The sequence below is a fragment of the Cervus canadensis genome, chromosome 1 (genome assembly GCF_019320065.1).
Source record: "Cervus canadensis isolate Bull #8, Minnesota chromosome 1, ASM1932006v1, whole genome shotgun sequence".
Classification (NCBI taxonomy): Eukaryota; Metazoa; Chordata; class Mammalia; order Artiodactyla; family Cervidae; genus Cervus; species Cervus canadensis.
The window spans coordinates 17,010,876-17,032,693 of record NC_057386.1 but is presented as its reverse complement, the minus strand read 5'-3'; the positions used below and the strand labels follow the sequence as shown (position 1 = coordinate 17,032,693).

General features: G+C 36.4%; 1 protein-coding gene and 1 non-coding gene across 6 annotated transcripts in view; both read right to left on the bottom strand.

Annotated features, from left to right (window-relative positions):
- Positions 1 to 21,818, bottom strand: part of NSF (N-ethylmaleimide sensitive factor, vesicle fusing ATPase) — a 146,608-nt gene that overhangs the window by 44,603 nt on the left and 80,187 nt on the right. For all 5 annotated transcript variants that reach the window (XM_043465965.1, XM_043465978.1, XM_043465958.1 and 2 more), the window contains exons 10-13: positions 12,741 to 12,906; positions 11,647 to 11,721; positions 11,273 to 11,460; positions 3,793 to 3,888 (exon numbers count right to left, since the gene is read on the bottom strand). In XM_043465965.1, the coding sequence (XP_043321900.1) occupies positions 3,793 to 3,888; positions 11,273 to 11,460; positions 11,647 to 11,721; positions 12,741 to 12,906 (525 nt within the window). The remainder of the gene's footprint in view (positions 1 to 3,792; positions 3,889 to 11,272; positions 11,461 to 11,646; positions 11,722 to 12,740; positions 12,907 to 21,818) is intronic.
- LOC122425651 lies at positions 16,267 to 16,383 on the bottom strand. The gene has a single exon (XR_006264945.1). It is a non-coding gene; the product is annotated as a small nucleolar RNA SNORA26 (small nucleolar RNA).

The window sequence follows — 21,818 nt, the reverse complement described above, 5'->3', positions numbered from 1 at the left end:
TGGAAACAGTGACAGATTTTACTTTGGGGGGCTCCAAAATCACTGCAGATGGTGACTGCAGCCATGAAATTAAAAGATGCTTTCTCCTTGAAAGAGAAGTTATGACCAACCTAGACAGCTTATTAAAAAGCAGAGACATTACTTTGCCAACAAAGGTCAGTCTAGTCGAAGCTATGGTTTTTCCAGTAGTCATGTACGGATATGAGAGCTGGACTATAAAGAAACCTGAGCACTAAAGAATTGATGCTTTTGAACTGTGGTGTTGGAGAAGACTCTTGAGAGTCCCTTGGACAGAAAGGAGATCCAACCAGTTCACCCTAAAGGAAATCAGTCCTGAATATTCACTGGAAGGACTGATGCTGAAGCTGAGACTCCAATACTTTGGCCACCTGATGTGAATAATTGACTCATTTTGAAAAGACCCCCATGTTGGGAAAGATTGAAGGCAGGGGGAGAAGGGGATGACAGAGGATGAGATGGTTGGATGGTATCACCAACTCAAAGGACATGAATTTGAGTAAACTCCAGGAGTTGGTGATGGACAGGGAGGCCTGACGTGCTGCAGTCCATGGGGTCACAGAGTCAGACATGACTGAGTGACTGAACTGAACTGATAGCTGATTCACCTCATTGTACAGCAGAAACACAACACTGCAAAGGAATTATAGTCCAATAAAAAATAATAAATAAAATAAAATTTTAAAAAAGTGTGAAGTGGTAATGAGGAGATCCTGTCCACATAAGTCTGGTGGTAGAGGACATAAGTCAAATTTCACCAAGGTAAGTGTGTATATAAATGTAAGATTTAGCAAGAGGTAGAAATGAGCAAGGTAATGAAAGACTGAAGGGTAAGGAAAGGAAAGTGATTGCTATACATTATAACTTTATTTGCTCTACATATTGGGGCTTAAATCACATCCCTCTTTATTTTCAGCTTCTAATCTCAAATTGCAACTCCCATCAAACCAACTGCCAAAAGCAGTTTAAAACTTTAGTAGCTATTTACTTAACTGAATAGCATTTCCATAAGGTTAGGAGAAGAAATGAGTAGGAAAATAAAACCCAGTGTAATGTAAAAGTCATACACCTTGAGAATTTTGAATTGAAAAAAATGATCACAACCCTCAAGTTAATTTTTCATTCCCCAATTATGGAAAAGTCTTAACAGTTCTTTAGAACATGCTCCTCACAGAAAGTCATCCTTTGTAATAGTGTCTCTAAACAGTATACAGTGGTCTCATCACTCGATCACCTTGCTACCAAATCATTCTTCAGACTACTATTTGGTCTCTTCATACACTAGTGCTTTGATTCCTGAGTACTCCCTGTTCTGGATATGGTAAATTCAATGGCCCTATAAAAAGTTACAAAGGAAGAGCCTAATAAATACTGACTGGAAGGTTGTTGTAGGAAATATGTAAATTGGCTGGTTTTTGTCTTTAATTACCCCAGATATATACTTCCAAGCCTCATAGCAGTGTTAGGATACCTGAACCAGAAAACAGTGACCCTCTTAAACTACTACATAACATACACAGTCATCCTTACTCATCCTGTCATTCATTTTTCATTTTATCCCCCAGACTCCTGGAATAAATAAAAGCAAGTTACTGCTTACTTAACTAAGTTGTCATAATTGCCTCTTCCTTATAGCCAAATTACTTGCTTTAAAAAATTTTAAGATAGTTTGATTATGCTGGGCTCTAATATTTTTGGTAATTATTATGAATAACAACAGCAAAATATTAAACCATTTCCACTGCTGAAAGTATTTTATATTTAAAAGTCACAACAGTCATAAAAAAAAGCAGACAGGGCTAAAACAAGCTAATTTCTGTCTTTAAAGGAGATAAGTTCAACAATTATTGTCAAGAGTATATAAAGAATTTATACAAATCAAATAAAAACAAACAACAGAAAAATAGGCAAAAGACATGAATGGCATATCATAGAAGATTCTCATATGGCTGACAAACATATGAAGAAATAATTCATAGGTAATCAGTGAAATCCAAATTAAGACAAAAATCAGATCCCATTTTTATATCTAGAAAGAATAGTGAAAGTGAAAGTGAAGTCGCTCAATTGTGTCCAACTCTGCGACCCCATGGAATGTAGCTCCTCCATCCATGGGATTTTCCAGGCAAGAATACTGCAGTGGATTGCCATTTCCTTCTCCAATTTTTACATCTAACTGAATGGCAAAAATTCAGTCTGACAATACCAACTGCTGTACAGGATGTAGAGAAAGGATCTCTTTTACATTATTGGGGGCTTCCCTTGTGACTCAGCCAGTAAAGAATTAGCACGCAATGGTAGGAGACCTGAGTTCGATCCCTGGGTTGGGAAGATCCCCTGGAGAAGGGAAAGGCTACACCCTCCAGTATTCTTGCCTGGAGAATTCCTTGGACAGTATAATTCATGGGGTCGCAAAGAGTCAGACATGACTGAGCAACTTTCACTTTTCTTTACATTATTGGACGAAGTGTTTATCGGTTTGACCACTAGGAAAACATTTTGAACTAGTTCAAGGTTGGACATTCATATTCCCAGCAACCCAGCGATTTTATTCCTAAATATATATATCTAGGAGAAACTCACTCAAGGATGCCTTAGCAGCACCTGTTTGTAATAACAAAAAACTGGTAATATTCCAACTGTCCATTGACAGGAAAACAGACAAACTATGGCAGTCGCACAATGCAATGTTATTCAGCAACGAAAATAAATGAGGTATGGCATAGAAAATCATACAGATGACTCCTCATAATAAAATATGTGACAAAACAAAGTCTCAGAAAATTAATATATACTACATTTTATACACTGTAGACTAATGAATGTATGTCATCAATTAAAGATTAAGATGTATCCAATTCCGCGCACCCAAGGTCCATTTAAGAAAGAAAAAAGCATACACACCTTTCTAAGAGGCCTTTCTACAATTTATTTTTATACTAATATAGTTACTCAAACATGAGTGGTTGTTTTACAGGAAACAGGCTGATGTACCTTATAATATATGCTAAAACTCCAACTATGACTATTGAGTTTTAAGTATATTTTAAGAAAATTGACCTTTTTTAAAAAGGGCACTGAGCATAATTAAAAGTTTCAGAAATGAGAGTAGTGAGAGGAACTAGAGATGTTGAGCAAGAGAAAGGAATGCCCTGGAAAAGGTTGGGGAAATGTAGAAAAGAGATGAGAGTTAATTTTAAATGTCAGTCTATATATGAAGGATGGATGAATTAGGATGAATTTAGGTTTCTGTAGCTTCAGACATGTAAAGAACCAATGAGAAAACTAGTTCAAAGCAATTTAAGAATTGTTAGAAAGTCTCAAATTTGAATGGCCTGCCTTATAGGATGGTGAGTTCCCTATCATGAGAAATATTTCAGTAAGTCTTGGCTTCCCTGGTGGCTCAGACAGTAAAAAATCCGCCTGCAATGCGGGAGACCTGGGTTCGATCTCTGGGTTGGGAAGATCCCCTGGAGGAGGGCATGGCAACCCACTCCACTGTTCTTGCCTGGAGAATCCCCATGGACCGAGTAGCCTGGCGGGCTACAGTCCACGGGTTCATGGGGTTGCAAAGAGTCAGACACGACTGAGCGACACAGCACAGCACAGAGTTACTGAACAGATATTTCTTATGCTGGACACTTACACTATTGAGATTTTATGTTTTTTTAAAAAACTACACATGATACAACCTTCCAATACAGGGTAAAACGGCACTTATTTTTCTCCTGATTTATTTTTTTGACTTATGCATCACTTGATATTTGTACTCACTGGTTTGATATCATTCTCCAAAGAAGCAAGGAAGTCTCCTCTTGTCACCTGCAGGCTCTCTGCTTTCTCCATGTCCACTTCCACTTTAGTACTGGCCTAATGAGAAATGAAAACACAATGTAAAGGACTTCCAAGATTAAAGAATATTTTCAGCTAAGAATATAACATCTGAGGATTTAAAAGGCCTATTTCCACAGAATAAAAAACATAAAAAACAAATTCACAAACATATATACGTCCTTCGCCTGAACGATTACACTTGTAGGTGTTTATCCCATGACTATATTCACAAATATGCACGAAGTTGTATGCACCAGGAGATCTACTATAGCAATCTCTAGGAGCAGAAGACAGGAGTACATTAAAAGTCCATGGAGAGGGTACCAGTTAAGTGAATTATAACACATCTATATCGAAGAGCATTAGATAGCCATTTTTCCCCCCAAAATGAGGCACAAGGAGAAGAAAATATAAAGAGGGGGGGTCTCTCAGAAGGTGGTTCTCATTCTTGGCTGCCTATCAGAATGATACACACACATACACATGTGCCCGGTTCAAACCTGTAGGATTTTGACTTAACAGGTCCAGGAGAGGGTACAGGAATTCATATTTTTATAAAGTGCACAGGTGGTTCTGGAGCTCAACCAGGTTTGTGAACCACTATCCTAGGACACCAAGGACCTACGACTTTGATTTTTACTCATACTCTGTGCTCACGACCCAGTGTGCCAGCTCCAAATACTCTGCTCATTGCACCTGGAGCTCCTCCATAGAAGAGACATCTGGAGAAGCATCAAGGCCTTTATCAGCACTTGGAGCTGCCTGCACCTGATGAGTGATTGAGATACCAACACACTTTTTAATGTGACTGGGCTCACTCCCAATAGCACAAGGCAAGTGAGTCTGATTTTTAAAATGCTACTATGGGTTTTTTTTTTTTTAAAAACCTATCTTCAAAAAATCTGACTATAAAACCAAACTATGTTAAGCAATATCAACCTTCTAAAGATTATTATAAAATATGAGTCATGTTCCTTAGAAACTGACTGCTGAGACAAATAAAATGACAGACATTTTATAAAATCTCAGCCTGATGGGATAAAAAGAACTGTCAGAAAACTGGAACAAGACGGCAAACAAGATACACTTATTTATCTCCCTTCCTGCCCCAAACCCCATGAATCACAGAAAATGAGAGAGAAAGGTTCAAAAGCAGGGAACATGAATCTGGAAGTTTTCAACTTCCTAATCTAAGACAAGTCTCAGAGGAAGGAGAGAAGAGAAAGAATGAGAGAGGAAAAAACAATAAAAGAAGAAAAAAATTTCCCCAGCTGAAGAAAGGTGTATCTTTGCAGTTTAAAGGTTTCAATGAGTAATCGGGGTAAACAGGAAGAAACTTATACCTGTCTAGACACACTACTGTAAGCCATCAGAGTACCAAAGGTGAAGAGAAATTTCTAGACCCTTTCTGAGAGACAAAAACAGTTCACCTGTAAAAGGAATCGAAATAAACACTAGAAACTAGGAGACAATGTAACCATGTCTTCAAAAATCTACCTGGTTATCATTACCCCAGAAAATTATTCTCATGTGTACACAGGGAGGCATGGGCAAGTGTTTTCATAACAGTGTTATGAAATACTATTATGATTTCCTCTTAGAGTGAACCTGCATTCAAATGACAGAAACATATAGCAATACGAAAGGAAAATCTTGTCTATCTTTTGGCATTTGCTGAAAAATATGAGAGATTCTAGGACTGCAACAAGTGTGAAACTCGTATTTTTACTATTAAGAAAGGACTCACTCAATGAACTAAGGTGAATTAAGATGGTTTTCCAGTGGTCATGTATGGGTGTGAGAGTTGGACTATAAAGAAAGCTGAGTGCTGAAGAATTGATGCTTTTGAACTGTGGTGTTGGAGAAGACTCTTGAGAGTCCTTTGGACTGCAAAGAGATCCAACCAGTCCATCCTAAAGGAGATCAGTCCTGGGTGTTCATTGGAAGGACTGATGTTGAAGCTGAAACTCCAATACTTTGGCCACCTGATGCGAAGAGCTGACTCATTTGAAAAGACCCTGATGTGGGGAAAAATTGAGGGCAGGAGGAGAAGAGGACGACAGAGGCTGAGATGGGTTGGATGGCATCACCGACTCAATGGACACGAGTTTGAGTAAACTCCGGGAGTTGGTGATGGACAGGGAGGCCTGGCATGCTGCAGTTCACAGGGTCGCAAAGAGTCGGACACGACTGAGCGACTGAACTGAACTGAATTGAAGATGGTTGAGGGACAGTTACTTTAGAACAGGTTGTTTTCAGGCCTCCATGTATTTTATAAGTTACCTAATCGTAAGTAAGCAATACTACAGTTATAAACTTTTTCTACCTATTCATTAAAATAAGTTTCTTAAGGACTTCTCTTGGTTAACTTTTACGATTTTTTCAAAAATTTAAAAAAATCTACAATTCTGAATTTTATTCATTCAGAAAAACTTTTCTCACTTGTCTGAATTAGATCGATTTTTTTTCTCTGCATTTTATTTATAACAGCTAATCAATATAGAAGAGGCAACATCTTTCAGCTTATACCTGCAGAAACTAATAAACTTGTATTTCAACACTAGCAAATATCCAGTGGTCACCCTTAAATTTAATAACCTTTTAAATCTGACCTTTCAAAGTTCTTATCATTCCTCTTAAATTAAGGGTGGAATGACCTTAATCAATCAAAATTCTACAGAAAATAAAAAATAATTTTATTGAAATTTTATAAACATAAATCAGTTTTGATTCCCTTATAAAGTGCACGTGTGTCCTGCATTTATTTCCTTATAACAGATTAGCACAGAAGAAATTTGGGTTATGAATCTTCTCTACCTGAAGCAGAAATTCCTTTCAGCTAAAAACAATCAAATGTCACATGAATTTTAGTTGACCACAAACATGGATCTAAGTATAAATGACATGAACATCAGGCGTTTGTGACTGGATCTTCCACTTGTTTCAGAAAATTTGAGAAAAACAGGTTAACAGGGAAGACTTGTTTAGTTTATTCCATCTGACTTTGTCAAGTCTAATTATTTTGAAAAAGCAGCAAAACAACACGAGTAATGGCTTTATTTATTTATTTATTTGGCCACACCATGCAATTAACAGGATCTTAGTTCCCCAACTAGGGACTGAACCCAGGCCCTGGCAGTGAAGGTGCTGAGTCCTAACGAATTGGATCGCCAGGAAATTCTCAATGGCTTTTTATAATACAAAGGAAGAACGTCATAATAAACAGACGAATGCTGTGCATAAGTTCTACACCAACTGTAAGTCATTAAGTTTCAAATTAAATACTTACTCATCAATTATCACGAATAAAGCTCTGAATATATACAGCAATGAGAATACTAAAACCGTGTGCTTTTTGTTCAATTGAGGAAGAGTCCTGCTGGGAAAACAATGTTTAAAGACCTGGGCAGTGCAGATTTTTTTTTTAAATGCAGAAAAGAGAGCAAGTAGTACTCTTTCTTTTCTGAGGTTAGTATCTTACACATCTCTCTTTTTCCTGAGGTACCTATAAAGTCCTTTGCATTGGCTATTCCACAGATACTCAAAAAAAATCAAAAGCTGTTTGGTACAAAAAGTGTTGGTCACAAGGGTATATGCATTACCTAAGTTTAAAGATAATTTAACCACATGGAAAAAGTGAGGGAAATAATGTCCACTATTTGTACTACTTCTTACTTGCAAATCTAAAGGATGATATATTCTGTACAGTGGTGGTTAAACATTTTACCTTTAAATTAGAAATATTATAACTGCAAATAGTTAACAAAAATTTTAAAAAACTCAGATATGGAAAAGGATATATACAGTACCTTCTCAAATTAGCAATAATAACAAAAATGGAAATAACAACAAACATTTATATAGTTTGTAAGGCACTTTTACAAACAGTATTTGATTTTATTTTCACAAAAACTTGATGAAATAGGTAGTTATTTCCTCTTGACAAATCAGAAACAAAGAAGTAGAAAGAACTGTAACACATAACCACACCTTCTCACTACAAAACCTGTCACCATTTCACCATTCCTCATTGTCTTGGGTGTAAATAAATCCAATACATGCTGGAAGAAAGCACGTTTCTTAAGAACGGCTTTAGAGACATTTGGGGATAAGGTTATTGTGATAAAAATGACAAATGACTAAATAAGATAAAAATCCAGTAGCTAATGCATATGAAAAATCTGATAACTAATAAACTAGTAATTGTGGATTATAGTATCAAGAAGCACTGATGGTGGACTGAGGTGAAAGATTAGAACAGCGGGGAGCAGTTTCCACAACATTTACATAATTTCTCTTGAAGTCACCATCACTTTATCACTTTTCCTAAGACATTTCTTACAGCAAGGAGGAAGAATGGATGAATGAAATGAGCAGATCCACCTATAAAGGCTCTAGCACTTCTTTCCCACACTATTCAGTGGGCATTCTTGGGGGTCTTTTGTTTTTTAAAGCAGTAGTACTACTATCCTCTTCGCCACAGGGTCTCCAGTATTTTAAAGACATTTAACACCTTGTCTAAAGTGGCCTCTTCCATTATGGCAGTCGTCCCCAACCTTTTTGGCACCAGGGACTGCTTTTGTAGAAGACAATTTTTCCACAAATCGGGGAGGGTTCAGGTGGTAATGTGAGCGACAGGGAATGACAGATGAAGCTTCGCTCCCTTGACCACCTCCTGCTCTGTGGTCCAGTTCCTAATAGACCATGAACTGGTACCAGTCCCTGGCCAAGGGGGTTGAGGACCCTTGCATTATGGCATTCTTGAGTGAGAACAAAGTCAATTACGCAAGAGAATTAATTATGATTTATAGATAGAGTTTGATTCCGAATACACATTTACTAATTTAAAAAATATTTACTAAGCAGCTACCATATTCTCAGTATCAAGACCTAGATACTGTGAGAGATTCAGAAATGAATAAGACAAGGACTTCAAGTCTAGAACAAGGGTTGACAAACTTTTTCCATGAAGGGCTAGACAGTAAATATTTTAGGCTTTGTGAGCCACGCAGTTTCTGTTGCAGATACTGATTCTGCCATTGCAGCATGAAAGCAGCACATAAACAAACAGGTGGGTCCCAAAAACTTTATTTCTAAAAACTGACAGTTGGCCGGATATGGCCTGTGGACCATAGTTTACCGACCCTTGGTTTAAAGCAATTGCTAGGGTATACCCAAACAAAACATACTCAACCTGACTGTTAGGCTTTTATTATTTCCTGCGTGAATTGTTACACAAGTTCCCCTCTCTTGTCTCATGTCGCCAACTTCACTCCCCTAAATACTCCACTCAACACAGCTGCCAGAGTGAGCTTATGTTTTAACACTATGCCACTGCTATTCTTAAAACTCTTCAGTGACTTAGCACTACTCACAGAAAAGGCATCCATACTTCTGAGCACAATATAAAAGGCTCTTTGTGCTCCATCCCCTGTTTCAGCCTCCCGATTCATCCCCCACCACGTCCCTACTCCCCTTTCCTACCTTTTATGCTGAAGCAATACTGAATTATCCTTAATACACCATGCTATTGTGCGTCTCTGTTCCTTTGCATATGTTGTTCTTTCTGCCTAAAATGCCTGACCCCACCAGGAAGCATGTTCACCCAGAAATTCCTCTGTGGAAGCTCCTCTCACTTGATAAGCTGACCACACCTGACACCTTTTCACTTTCTCACCTTGCATGTACTTTCTATTACTGTATGTGGAGGATTAGACTGTGAGCTGCTCAAGGGGAGGAAACGGGAGCATTAACCCTCAGCACAGTGTCTGGCATACAGTAGGCTAAATAAATCCATTGACTGAAAGTCAACAGAAGGTGTCATAAGTGATACATTACTATTAATATTTCTTTTTTTTTTGGCCATGTCATGGGGCTTACTGGATCTCAGCTCTCCAACCAGGGACTGAACCTGGGCCATGGCAGTAAAAGTACCAAGTCCTAATCACTGGACCACCAGGGAATTCCTGATACATTACTAGTTCAAGAAGGAAGAGACCACATCATTCTTGAAAGGGAGAATCAGAAAATTTTTTGAAGAAAGTGGTGGTACATGAGTCAGGTATCAAAAAGATAAGTAGGGGTTTCCCTGGCAGTCCAGTGGTTAAGACTCTGTGCTTCCAATGCAGGGGGTGTGGGTTCGATTTCTGGTCAGGGAACTAAGATTCCATATGCTTTGTGGCACAGCCAAAAAAGAAAGAAAGAAAAGATAAGCAACATAGAGGGTAAAGATTCTCAGTAAAGCACACACACACAAAAAGCAACATCAGAGAAGTAGTAAAATACATTAATATCTGATGACTGGTAAATATTTCAGCTTGGCTGAAGTGTATGAAGAATAACTGAGAACACATCAAGAAGGGCCAATTTAAGGTCATGTCTAAAAGGACCTTAAAGACCAGGCTAAGACATCTGTTCTTTGTTCTGTAGATCATGGCTAGCCGCTGAAAGGTTCTGAAGAGTAGAATGCTATGACACAGGAAGATTAATCAAACAGAAGATCAGTAGTGCAATGAGATCTGAAAGATACTGTCAAGATAGAACAGACAAAATCTGGCAAATAACTTGAGGTAGGACACAGTAGAGTGGTAGAAATCAAAGATAATCTTGGATTTTTAAGCCTAAGAAATTGGGATAAATAGGGAAGTAAGAGCAGGAAGGATAGTAAAAAAAAAAAAAAAAGTGAATTTGATTTTGGAATATTAAATCTGAGACCTGATAAAACATCCAGGTATAAAATGGAAAGTCGGAGAAATATACTTTTAAAAGATGAGACATAAATCTGGGAGTCATCAAACTACAGGTGATAAGTAAAACCTGAAGAGAAGGGATGACAAAGGATCAAATGCACTTTATCAAGCTTTATTTACCAAAATAAATGTATCTTTTGTATGTATTTCTCCTAAAGCATCAATAACATTATCGTATTAATTTGCCAACATCCATTTCCCTGACCGTCTATTCTTTGTGGGAAGAGGTTGTGCTTCATTACCTTTGTGTCTCCAGCTTAATACTTTGAAAACAGCAAGCAGGTATTTAATATGCTGACTTAATGAAGCAGCCCCCAAAATTCTAGCACGTAGGACATCCAACTTCCTATGCCATGTTACAAGTCAACACAGCACAAGTTTCTAAACAATTCTTCAAAATCACCATCTTCACATATCTGCATCAAATGGGGGCAACCTAAGTTAAATGGGTCAGTAGTTTCCACGGGGCAGATGCTACCATTATCTTTTTTCCAACTACTCTGAAGACGTAGCAGTTGACAATTAATTAATACCTTTCATCATGTCTGTTCTCCATCAAAAGTTAGTCAGTATTAGTCTAGCCCTTGGAATGCTTGAGAGACAAGAGGAAGAATACTAGCACAGGACTTACAGGGCTGTAGACTCCTAATCTGGCAGTTGGTTTTACTGACCTTTATGTGTCTGTTCATAGCAGTGGACTGTGCTGCTCGCACCAGACCCTCCAGTTCAGCGCCGCTGAAGTTCTTGGTCTCTACGGCCAGTTCTTTAATGTCTACGTCAGCAGAGAGTAACTGATGCCCTCTCATCCTTGCTGTGTGGATGTGAAGGATCTGTAATCGGCCCTTCTCATCTGGTAAGCCTGATAACATTGGAAATAAAATAGATAATTATAATCCTAATGTTCTTCTTATAGCCACTCAAGTGTATAAATATCTGCTTTTCATGATATATGACTTTTCTAACAAATATTAAGGTATATGACTTTGCTCCTGCTAATGAACTCTAATTACAACCCCCTACCCTAATCAGTGACAGAGATATTTACCTATCTCCATTTTAACTTCCAGTCTTCCAGGTCGAAGGAGAGCCTCATCGATCAGATCTGGTCTGTTGGTCATTCCTGAGCACAGGTGTTAAAAGAATACACAAATGATCAGAATTCAAAAATAAGATAAAATACCCTTTTAGCATTTGCAAGAATAGTTGCAAGAATTTCCCTGACAAGCTAACAGGACAATTTTATAAAAGTCAAATAGAAAAGCAATGATTTTCAAAAATATCATTTGTTCTTAACCTAAGGAAAATATCTGGGGACTTTGCCTTAGTATTTCACTACTGTACACACCAGTGGAATATAAATGTAATGAAAACATCAAATATTTAAAAAGAAAACTTTAGGTTCAAACGGGTAGATAAGCTGTCAAAGTGAGAGAGGGGCAATGTGAACATCTATCTGACCTCAAGATCCCTTCCCTTTTTTGTAGGTGAAAGGTTTTCAACCTTCATAAATAGCATAATTTGTGTTTTGTTTTCTAAGTCATCTTAAGAAGAACTTCAGTACATAGGCAGTTAACAATAAGTTATAATAGGGATGCATGATCTGCCCTGGCCTGCACAGAACCTGAAGAACCTCTGAGGACCCTTGGAGGCCTACAGAAACCAATGTGAAAGCCACCACTTACACAGTGCTGCCTCTTTCATCTGTTAACTACAAGTTTAAAGCCATGAGTCACAAGAACTCATCTTTCATTTGTCTTCTTGTGACTTGTTGTTATTGTTCAGTTGCTAAGCTGTGTCCGACTCTTTACGACCCCACATACTGCATCACGCCAGGTTTCTCTGTCCCTCACTATCTCCCGGAGTTTGCCCAAGTTTGCCTAGAGTTTGCCCAGAGTTTGTTTATTGTGGCTAGACATTAAAACAATGAAATTCTTCAATATCACTTGATTCTAATTTGGCAACATTGGCCAAAATGTTTGTATAAAATTGCACATAAATTTTATAGGTAATTAATTACATATAAAAATTACACTAAAAAATTACATATAAAATTACAAGCTATACAGATCTGAATTTGGAACCTGCATATCTAACGTTTTTGAAATCACAGTACTTATTTTTTTAATCAAGCAAACATACCAATGACTAAGATGTTGTTCAGTTGCTCTACGCCATCAATTTTGGACAGCAGCTGGTTGACAACAGTGTCATGAACGCCTGTGCTCCCAGCCATGCTCCCTCTCTGCTTGCAGATGGCATCAATTTCATCAAAGATGATGATGTGCAAGCCACTGTTGGCACCAAGCTAGTAAGGGAAGAAATTACGTTAACGGTCATAATTAGCATATATTATTAAACAAGGTCATCAAGAAAGCAAAACGAAGCTTTCACTCCATTTGACCAATAAATGTAGCAAGTATAATCACGGCTGCTGCCCTCTCAAAGGTGGAACTGCAGTCTAAGAATTCTGCAAAATGAAAAGGCATTCCAGACCTCATATTTAACAGAAATAAAATGAAAACATACACTGTATACTGATATAAGTGACTACCCATCATAACTAACTATTCATTCACACACATTTCTTACCTCATTCTTTGAAAGAACTCTCAAACATTTCTTAATTCCATGAATTCCAACTCCTCCCCATTTTCCCTGAGTTTTGGTGGGAGGATAGCCTCCAAAGCAGTATGTTTACTGTTTACCATAGTATACAGCTAAAGAGGAACTCCACTCAGAGGTGGACTGGAAATTGGACAAACGGGAGAAGGTACTGAATTTGATTCATACTCAGTTATACCACATGAAAACAGACTGCTTCTTCTGAACAGTAAAGTGAGAAAAGCGACACAATTTATCAAAAGAACATAGTCAAGCAGGTGCTGTTTCCTCTACATAGTGATTTCTGTTTTATTTTGTTGGGTATAGAGTCATAATGAAAAAGAAATCGGTTTATATATTTTGAACTTCTAATAGATGCAGATACTTTTAAATGCCAACAGGGATTAGGTTAAGTTATTACGAACTTTCTAGCAATTTATATTTAAGTAATTAAGTCTCTTTTCAGGAACCAAAGGCAGAAGTGCATTGTAGAGACTTTTTTTTAAAGAAAAACCATTAGGGATTAGTAAAACAAAACAGGTGAAAATAAACATAACCTAAATACAACACATGGACAAAATCAATGACGGCCACAACGAGATTCAAGATTAGATATGACTGGTATTCACTAAACCTCTAGTAAGGATATCATTTTTTTTAATAGACAAAATTTTGATTATGAAAGTATCAGATGTTAACTGAACAAACTGGACTGAGCAAAAGTTATAAAACAAATAGAAATAAGTTAAAAATAAATTATCAATATATCACTTAAAGACAAATGCTGCTAACATTCTTTAGATCTGTTTTAAATTTATCTTAATTAAAAAATTGGAAACTCATTACATCTTTCATTTGCTTGAACATTAACTGTTTCTTTTTTAAAAATCTAAATTTATTATTTTTGGTTCTAATTGCAAAATACGTGATCACTATAAAACCTTGGAAAACTACCAAAAAATGTAAAGAAATCACAATCATCCAAAATCAACTAGCAAGAAATAACTGATATTAATTTGGTACTACGTAAAAGTTTGCATTCCTTTTTTCAGTTCAGATATCAGTATTTTAAGCTCTTTCCCACACCTATAAGCATACATTATAAATTTTATATTACAATGTATACAGCTATACATTACAATTTTTAATGCCCCCATAATATTTCATCATATATTTGGTTTCATAATTTAATTCCTCTATTCCACATTAATTCTTTACTGTCACAGACTTAGTAATTTCTAAGTTTTTAGTATTATAAAAGCTGTTGCAATGAACATTTTTATACTGAAATCTTTGACAATAATTCATGAAGGCAAATTGTTAAAAGGTGTGTTGAGTATTTTAATGCTCTTGAAATAGGCTTTCAAATCTTTTCCAGAGAGGTTTTATCATTTTATAATAATCCTACCACAGTATATAACACTGCCTATCTTGATATATTCCTACAAGTAAAAAGCAGTTCCCAAATTGACAGATGAATAATGGTATTTTTCAATCATTTTTAATTGGCACTTGTCTAATTATTGACAAGGTTGGTACTTTTTAAAATCATATATTTTTTTTTACCAGTGTCAATTTTTCTCTTACTACTCGTTCATGTCCTCTGTACATTTTTCTATTGGGATTTACTAATTTTTATCAATTTATAAAAATTCTTTATACATTAAGGGTATTATTGTATTTGTTATACATATTTTATCCCAATTTGCCATTTGGCTTTTAATTTTACTTATGGTATATTTTGGCTTCCCTGATAGCTCAGTTGGTTAAGAATCCACCTGCAATGCAGGAGACTCTGGTTCGATTCCTGGGTCAGGAAGATCCCCTGGAGAAGGGAAAGACCACCACTCCAGTATTCTGGCTTAGAGAATTCCACGGACTGTATAGTCCACGGGGTAGCAAAGACTTGGACATGACTGAATGACTTTCACTCAACGTATATTTTTAGTAAGTGGAAGGGTTTTTTAAAATGTATTTTTACTATTTAAGCAGCCAACATTATCAATTTTTATTTTTATGATGTTTTCTGTTACTTTTATCTTTAAAATCTTCCCCTATTACAGACACTGGTAGTCACCTACATTTTATTCTCTTGTAAATTTTTACTTTACGTACAATTCTTTAATCTATCTGAAGTTTAATTTTTATATATGATACAAACCAGGTGGTTCAGTGGTAAAGAATCTGCCCGCCAATGCAAGAGATGCAGGTTCGATCCCTGGGTTGGGAAGATTCCCTGGAGAAGGACATGGCAACCCACTCCAATATTCTCGTCTGGAAAATCCCATGGACAGCAGAGCCTGGTGGGCTACAGTCCATGGAGTCACAAGAGTTGCACACGACTTAGTGACTGAGCACACACACAAGAGTAAGAATCCAAGTAATTCTTCAACTATTTAGCTGATCCAAAACTGTTGACTCAATAACCCTTTCTTTATCGAGACACTATTTCTATCAGGCTTTATATTTTTACATATGACAGGTATTTTCAGCCTATACTATGGACAGTAGCAGCTGGGGCAAGCTCTTTCTCTCCATACCTTTTTCTTCTTTATCATAACTGTCTTGGTTACTTTCAACCATGTTTGCTGCCCCATGATTATTAGAATCCTTCTACTAAAGTAAAAATATGTTCTCCAATTAAAAACAAACAAACAGAAAAGCCAAGTTTTGACTGAAATTGGATCTAATCTCTAAATTAGTTTAGGAAGTACTGACATCTTTATTCAGTTCTTAATATATCTCTCCAACTATTTAAGTCTTTTACGTCTCCCAATAAAATTTTGTACTTTTTGTCATACAAATTTCTTAAAGATTCCTAACTATTTATGGTTTTTGGTTACAATCATGAATGGGACTTTCACATTATATTTCAGAAACAGTATATATGTAGAAATAATAATTTTTTGTATTTATTTTACATCAGACTACTTTACTCTCTTTTTTAATTACTGCAGTAAGTTTATTTATTTATTTATTTATTGAAGGTCAAGTTTAAATTTAATGACTTTGGTATTAACTATACACATACTAGTAAGTGCTAAGACTTAAAATCTTCCGGTTCAGTTGTGACTCCAGACAGGATACAGAGAAGAGTTCTAAAAATCTCTTCTCTGGGTTTTATGGAGACTTTCTTTACCCTCCTGTGTTAGCCTCTTAAGGCACTGCGTCAGCCTTATACTTTACTCCCTTATTTATGCTTTTTTGATTTTTTGGAATGTTCTATGTAGACAATCATATTATCTACAAGCACAACTTTGTGCCCTCCTACATAACAGGTATTCTTGTTGTGGGGTATGAGAAATTATTCCTGAACAAAGGCAAATAGAAGGAGAAAGAGAGGAACTAACAGATAAGAATTCAGATGCATGTAGGGCCACTTGAGCAGAAGGCTAAGGGGACAATCCAGGCCCTATAAAGGGGATAATAAAATTTACCTAACATGAGAAACAATAGTTACAGTACTATCACAATAGGGACTAAAATCCAGAAACAGGCCTTTCTAATGAAACAGAGACGATCAAACACACACACACACAATTGCAAAAGCAGGATGCTCTTTATACAAGATGATTTTAATCCTGAATTTAGGATGGAAAAGGAGAAATACGCAGTTGGAAGGTCAGCGAGAAACACTGGCACGTAAATGAGGTGAACAGACTCTTCAAGAGACTTTTGGTGATAGGAGTAGTGATGACTAAAAAACAAAAGTCCTAGGTTTGGTTACTGCCTGCAAGTGGAAAGGGGAAGTAACAGCAAATGTAATAAATTACCTGTGATTATGATAAGAAAGTTTCAGAAGGGAAAAGATGGAAGGGAAAATAATTTTTAAGTTTCTACCATGAGAAGACTTTAGTGTTAACAAGACATCTAGTTAGAAATATCCTCCAGATAACAAGATATAAACTGAACAAAAGAGGATAGAAAGATTAGATGTGAAAGTCATCTACAAATGGCAGAGTAGAGTTGCAAATGAGACTCTGTAAGGAGATGAATCATATAATTAAGCTGGAGAAATATAAAAGCCAGACAGATTCTGGGCTACAGTACCAAAAGATGATTCCAATAAAGTCAACCCAAAGAAAACAGGATCAAGAAAACACGACAAAGATGAAAGATGAAATGCTGTATCAGAAGTAGGAAGAAAAATGGTTCTAAAAATGACCTGAAGGGAATTGGAAAGGATCTAAAACACACCTGAATATATACTTAAAAAAAATAAAAACCAGATAAAACACAGTATGATCAAGCAATTCCACGCCTTGGTTTACAGCAGCTCTGCTCGTAACTGCCCCAAACTAGAATCAACCCAAATGCCCTCTAGTTGGTGAGTGGATAAACAAACTATGGTACATCCATATGATGGAATATTACTCAAGAGTATAAAAGGATGTTTGATACATGTGACAACTAGGATGAAAGCTCAAAGGTAATATGCTGAGTGAAAGAAGCCATTCTCAGAAGGTTACATACTATGGTCCCATTTATATGACAAAAAGACAAAACTCAAAGAGACAAAAGTATAGGGATAGACAACAGATCAGTAGTTACCAAGAGTTATTAGCAAAGGGACAGAACAGGCAAATTCTGTGAGGTGATGTAAATGTTCTGCATCTAGATTTTGATGACTGTTACATGAAACTATACACATGTCAAAATTCATAAAAGGGTACATGTTAAAATTCATAAAACTCAGAAAAGTTAGTTTTAATTCATAATAATAAATAAAAAATATAACATCTTATCACACATTCTAGTATTCATTACTTGGAATACTGTTCATTCTTTAATGCATTCTTATGCAAGATGACAGTCATGTGTTCATCAAGGTTTTCAAAATTTAACTAAGCTTCATTATATTTTTTTTTCCTGAATATAACTTAGAAATTGTTCTCCTTCCACAATGTTTTAAAACTAAAGTCTGAAAAAATAACTTAATTTCTCAATTATTGCCATATTTACTGAACAGATATCTAAAGATAAACAATAGCTTGTTGCTTAAAAAAACTTCAACACCAAAACCTATTCACCTTTCTATCTGTAGAGAAGATAGAGAATGAAGAATTAGAACTACAATCTTAGCTTTGCCAAAAAATTCTAGACAGTACAGTATTAATTCTTGCTGTCTTCAATAAAAAACAAGGACACTCCTGTCTGTGACTGAAAACCTGTAAGATTTTATGCTATTTTTTTTTAAGACACCTTTATTCAAGGTTGTCTGTCAATACAGCATAAAACAAAAAGCTGTTATAATGTACGAATTTTGCTGTCAATGTGCCTTATGTTACCACTGGAATCATGACTTCCTTCTCAGTTCAACCTCAAAAATCATCTGTATGGAAGGGAAGCCAGAGACAATAAGAACACTGTGCTTGATTTAATGATCACAGGAGCAATCTTCCCTAAACATAATTCAGTACAATTCTGACCTTTTCAGAACCTTGCTAATCTTGAGACTTGTCATCAGGTCCCTTCCCCCAACCTAGGGAGTACAATAACATCAATTTCTACAGGTGCATTATTTAAATAAAGACAAGTCCTTATTGTAATAAATTAGGAATTGGGTTAGGAAGATGTGAAGATTAATGTTCACAGATTAATATAGCTTAATCATCAATAAACCCTTTACCAAAAAGTTTAAAGCTCCATAATGCAATCCTCTTCAATTCACTGACTTCTAGCTCTGTGCTTATCTGCAAACTCTTCCCCCACAGAAACACAGCTGATGCCATTGAGCCCCTGGCAACAGCCTTGGAAAATGGCTGTTCTATATTTAGCCAGTTTGACCTATATGCAAGTGTTCGTCTTTGTCAGCCTGGATGGTCCAGAATCACAGAGGTGATGCTTTTCTTTATTATGTAACACATATATACTCTCCATGGGGTCATTAGCTGAATACACCGAGCCATTTCTGGGTGTAAGAATTGAGAAAAGTATATCAGAAAAACCTGGCTATGATTAATACCTACCTAGAAATTCTTTGCCAACTCAGTTTTATTATTAAGTGTCATATTTAAACTGTCTGCAAGTTTCAAAACAGCACCAAAGATACCTACGCAGCCATGTAGAAACTATCACAACAGATCTTATAAAATGCTTCTCACCTGCACCTGATGTTTAATCCTCAGTGTACCATTAGGGTCCATTAGAAACACAATTTTGGTTTTTAATTTTCTTTGTTAAACAGTATTAATATTTATAAAAATTGATATCACATGACTTTTTCCCCCTAGAAGTCTGCTACAGGAACAAAAAGAGGGCGAAATTTTTTTTTGGCTATGCCCCATGGCATGTAGAATCTTAGCTATCCAACCAGGAATTGAACCTGTACCCCATGCTCTGGAAGTACAGAGGCTTAACCACTGGACCACCAGAGAAGTTTCAGAAAATATGTTTTTTAAAAAATAGAATAGAACTTATTCTGGGAACTCCCTGGTGGTCCAGCGATTGGGATTCTGCACTTTCAAAGCCAGGCCCAGGTGAGATCCCTGGAAAGGCGAACTAGGATCCCACAAGCTATGCAGCACAGACAAAATAAAATAAAATAAAATAAAATAAAATTCATTCTATCTTGCAATTACTGTATGGGTCCATTGGATCTTTTTATAAATCTAAGATAGATTATACTATTTCAACATTCTAGAAATTATGTCATCATTACTCACCAATTAGCCCTAACTATGCTAAAAAAGGGGACTTCCCTGGTGGCGCAGAGGTTAAAGCATCTGCCTGTTATGTGGGAGACCCGGGTTCGACCCCTGGTCGGGAAGATCCCCTGAAGAAGGAAATGGCAACACATTCCAGTATTCTTGCCTGGAGAATCCCATGGACGGAGGAGTCTGGTAGGCTACAGTCCACAGGGTCACAAAGAGTTGGACACGACTGAGCACCTTAAAAAAAAATGCTAAAAAAAGATTAAAATAATTTAAAAATGATGGTATTTCTCTGAAGGATGATGCAATAGTGAAATAAATATCGTATGACATCAACTTTCAGCATTTTTACTGTGTTGCCCAAAGTATTATATCTGCTCTCAAAAAGGTATAAAAGAAATCTAGACACCATCCACTATCTTTGTTGCCTGATTTTAGCTTTAACTGAACACAGTTCAGATTTTTTTATTCTATGGCCGTAATGGCAAAGAAAAGAAAATCAACAGAGGAAAACATTCTGCAATTATTGGATGAATCTAAAGATGAATGCAAAGACTGAGATAGCAGCACCTGAGATACTACTGAAGATGATGAAATGGATCACTCTAAGTAAAATCTCAGACTATGTGCCTTCAGATGATGGTGTCCTAACAGACTGTCTCAAACTCAAGGATGAATAAGACAACAGATGCTGAAGGCAGGTATTACAAAATAACAAGAAGAAATAGATGATGTAGACATTAAAAAATTAAACTGGCCATTAAAAAGCTGTATACAAACCTAAAAATAAAAATATTTTGCAACTATAGAATGTCTGATGGCCATCCTCTTTTCAACAAAATTATAAGCGAAATAAAAAAAAAATTTTTCAAGTATTGTCCTGATGACACAAGTAGAAGAACCAGAAGTAATGATAAACTATAATCTATGAGTGATGTCATTTGAAATTTACAATCAGTGTACAAGTTCATGCATGACAACTGATGAACAGTTAGTTACATTCAGAGGCTCCTGCCCATTTTGGATATATATTAGTATCTATTGATCAGTCAATAGATGTCTTCAAAATCAAGAAAACATGGGATAAAAATTTGGTTTTCACTATTTATGCTCTTATTAAATAGTTTAATAGTCTCTGCTTCCCTTTATTTTTATGTTTGTAAATGACCTGTAAATCAACTTATAAGTAGTTTTTAAAAAGGGGTTCAATCCAGATAGTAAATGGTAATGACTATTTTTCTTGGTATTCTGAGCTGTACAAAGATATTTGAAGCAAAAAATATTGTAGTATTAGGGATGAAATCCCTCATGGCTCAGACGGTAAAGAATCTGAATGCAATGTGGGAGACCTGGGTTCGATCCCTGGGTAAGGAAGATCCCCTGGAGAAGGGTATGGCAACCCACTTGAGTATTCTTGTCTGGAGAGTTCCACAGACAGAGGAGCCTGGTGGGCTACGGTCCTCGGGGTCGCAGAGAATCAGACACGGCTGAGCAACTGACACAAGGACACAAGGGATGAATGTAAAACTGAATCGGCTCTGGGACTGTCTGAAGAGTTGAGATCAGTTATTAGACTTGCAGTAATATACTAGGACCCAATGCAGCTAAGACAGCTAGAGACCTGAATATGAACAAGAACTTATTGGAATGCAGGGGAGAAAACCACCTTGGGTAAAACTGAAATGATTAAGCACCCAATAAGTAGATTTTAAGCAGTAGAAGGGCTGTTATAAAGGCAATGTTTAAAACTTATTTTTACCACCAACAAAAATTTAAAAAGTAGAAAATGATAGGGTTTAATAGAACTTACTAGATTTAAAAAATTGATGTTTCTGGTGTTATTCATATTGATCCACGTACATCTGTTATTTATTTTAATGTCTAAGATGATATTCTACTTCCTACTGGGAAGAATCAAGATGTTTCTACTTTTTCCCCAACTGCATATAGTACAACAACCAAC